The 3,092-nt window shown below is 34.9% G+C and overlaps 1 protein-coding gene across 1 annotated transcript; it reads right to left on the minus strand.

Moving 5' to 3' along the window:
- Nucleotides 1–648: 648 nt before the first annotated feature.
- Nucleotides 649–2,479, minus strand: LOC111786622 (alpha-mannosidase At3g26720-like; the record flags this gene model as incomplete). The annotated part of the gene is made up of 6 exons (XM_023666855.1): nt 649–729; nt 845–910; nt 1,697–1,786; nt 1,872–2,039; nt 2,129–2,222; nt 2,304–2,479. Coding segments are annotated over 6 exons (675 nt in total), but the record flags the coding sequence as incomplete, so codon positions are not given.
- Nucleotides 2,480–3,092: the final 613 nt, after the last annotated feature.

Here is a 3,092-nt window from a genome sequence, read left to right on the forward strand (position 1 = left end):
CATTTTAAGATAAAGAAAATATTGAACATATTTAGAAAATTTACACAATCATTATTCCATTATGTACCCTGAATGAAGAAACCTTAAGCTCGTGAAAATGCATAATAACATGAAGAAATCATTCAAAAAGAGGTGTATCATCATTCAAGAACATGTTTCAAGATAAAGTCCCACACATATTTGTGTCCTGACAGATGGTGACATTTGGAGAAAACATCATGTATCATCTTCTATAATCCATAATTCATCCACTACTTCACGATTCAAGAATGGATCATAAATACGTCCAATAAACTATCATGGAAACATACTACATGCATGTAGTGCAGGAATTCAGCCATTACTTCTGTGCTATGTATGCACTTGCCTGGTCCACAAATATATCCAAAACACAAGAAGAAAAAATAATGGATTATGACAAACATATAAAAAAACTTTGGGTGAGGTGTGATCCCATGTTAGATTTCACACCTCTCTCTAGCCTCTGTGTATAAAGTCTCTTGTAATTACCCTATAGATCTTATTTCGTTTAATAGTAGCCACTTTCTAGGTTAATTGAACTCTTTTTTGGGGATTGGTTTTTTTATTCCCCTCGTCTTCTTTCATTTGATCTCAATGAAAATATCCAAGTAGGATAAAAACATATATTCAATGAAATGTGGTGGCACTCACAGGTATTCGTATGATATCCCTCCTAGTCCATCCAAGAGAATTGTAGATAACAACAACCTACATATGATGAAAAAACGCAATAATAGATTAGATTGTGCACTAAAGATCACTGAACAGACTCTTATCTATTTAAGAGAAACTCTAGAATATGGAATTTTAAGAAGTTCCGTACCAAATCTTTTCCTTGAGATAGATCAAGTTCTGATGCAGGACAATAGCTTACATTCAGGAGGGGGCACTAGAAAGCCAGAGAAAGAAACAAGCTCAGTTAACGAGTCAAACGACTTTATCAAGGCTAATGATGTAACTTGATCGACTATATAGAGATGAACTTGAGAACAATGATAAAACTGATTTGATCTACAAATTTTTGGTAGGCTTAAGATTTAACAGTAACGCCATCAATTTACTTCAACACAAAGACTTGAGCTAAAAGTTTTTCAAGTGTACTGATAAGTAACAAGCTGAAGGCTCATAAACAGTTAAAACCAGTTGAAAACTATTGAAGGAAAACAAATTCTCAATTTCATTTTGGGAACACATAGTCAAAATCTAGAAAACGACCATTTTAGCTACAATTTTGAGTTTATTACTTTTCTTTTATTTGGCGTACTGCAAATTTTTTACCTTTGTAACTAGGTCTTAGAAAAGAGTTCTTCTAATCCACCCTCTATAATCTCTTTCTCGCTCTCTACTGTCTCTATAGATGCCATATTTCCTTTTTTCAATATCCTTTCTCTCTCCTTTTCANGAGTTTATTACTTTTCTTTTATTTGGCGTACTGCAAATTTTTTACCTTTGTAACTAGGTCTTAGAAAAGAGTTCTTCTAATCCACCCTCTATAATCTCTTTCTCGCTCTCTACTGTCTCTATAGATGCCATATTTCCTTTTTTCAATATCCTTTCTCTCTCCTTTTCATGCTCTATCATTTACATTCCTGAACCCCACGCCTAGATGCCTTCATAACTTTCCAAACGATAAAATACAACAAAGTCAAGTTCCAAAGGTGCTTGCGTTCATTACCTGCTGGAACTTTGCGGTTGGGTTACCACATTCAGAATATGGAGTGGACTCCACTAAGCAAGCAAGTGCAGATGCCACTAACTTCTCTGCCTGCAGAAATACAGTTGAAAAGATTGATCGATCAAAACTAAGCTCAAAGGTCTAAAGTATTTCTGGAACAAAGTCAACAATATACCTCCTTATAGCCTATCCACAGTCGTTTTGCATAATCATTTGCCACATGCTGCTTTTCTGTACCGGTAACTGCATCATGATGTTGAGCAATTGCTAAGGCATCAGCCAAATAATCTGTATTTGAGCCTGTGCTACTCCTTCCAATGAAAAACTCCAGCTGCCTTGCTGCCTGGTGGAACAACAGAACATTATAGTCACAACTGCTGTTAAACCCAAAGTTTTGTAGTAAATGTAACTGCAGAGCTACATCGCAGATACCAGATAATAACCACTCATCATTCTGACAAAGTACTTAATGGATGGCCTACTTGTGAAATATCCCGTCCAGTAAGCATTTACTCGATCTGCATAGCTGATACAGAAAATCTTCAACTTTAAGAGAAATTGAATTTGAGAAAATAGACTATCCATACTTAACTTCATTCAAACTTACGGAAAAAAGTCATCAGTCTTGACTGGCCAGGAACTATTTGTAGCAAATTTTGCAGATGTGTAAACAGATGGAGTAGAGTACAAAGCATTTACACGTCCATCCTGGAATTGTACAGTGAAATCAGCAATAGAAAAGCTAAAAATAGTCAAAATTGATGTACCCAAAGCACTTACACACTCATCGTGGAATCACACAAATATGAAATCAGTATGAAAAATCATATAAAAAGTTGTGTGTGTGTGTGTTGTAGTCCCAAAATAATCCCCGTTATCTCATCACCAAGTGCTTTGATGTCAACAATTGCGACAATCCTCATAAACAAGCTTTAATTCGTTTCCATTTCCAAAATATCATGGAAGGAAGAAGAATACAAAAGAGAGGGATCTGTAAGGCATCACTCAGAAAGGCTGAAAGAGTTTACACCAAGAGTTTATATCTTGGTGTAAACTATCTAATATTTTTACTTCCTGTGGTTATACCTCCCTCATTGCAAATTGGGAAGGTCTTTTGTAAACACCATTGATATTACATCCCTTTTGTAAGTAAATTTCAATCATCAATGAAATTGTCTCTTATAAAAAAAAAAAATAATAAATAAACCTCAACACAATACACCAATCTAAAAGTAAATATATCATGTTTGTTTTCTCCTCCCTAGCACCAGCCTCTTCATCTCCTAATAGGCCCATACGTTTCAAGTTTAAAGTAAGGGATGCCCTATAATATAAAATTGCAACTTACAATAGCAAAAAAATCTAACACAGATTTTTCAGTACAAGTCATAATACC

This window comes from Cucurbita pepo, unplaced genomic scaffold (assembly GCF_002806865.2).
Source record: "Cucurbita pepo subsp. pepo cultivar mu-cu-16 unplaced genomic scaffold, ASM280686v2 Cp4.1_scaffold002162, whole genome shotgun sequence".
Taxonomy (NCBI): domain Eukaryota; kingdom Viridiplantae; phylum Streptophyta; class Magnoliopsida; order Cucurbitales; family Cucurbitaceae; genus Cucurbita; species Cucurbita pepo.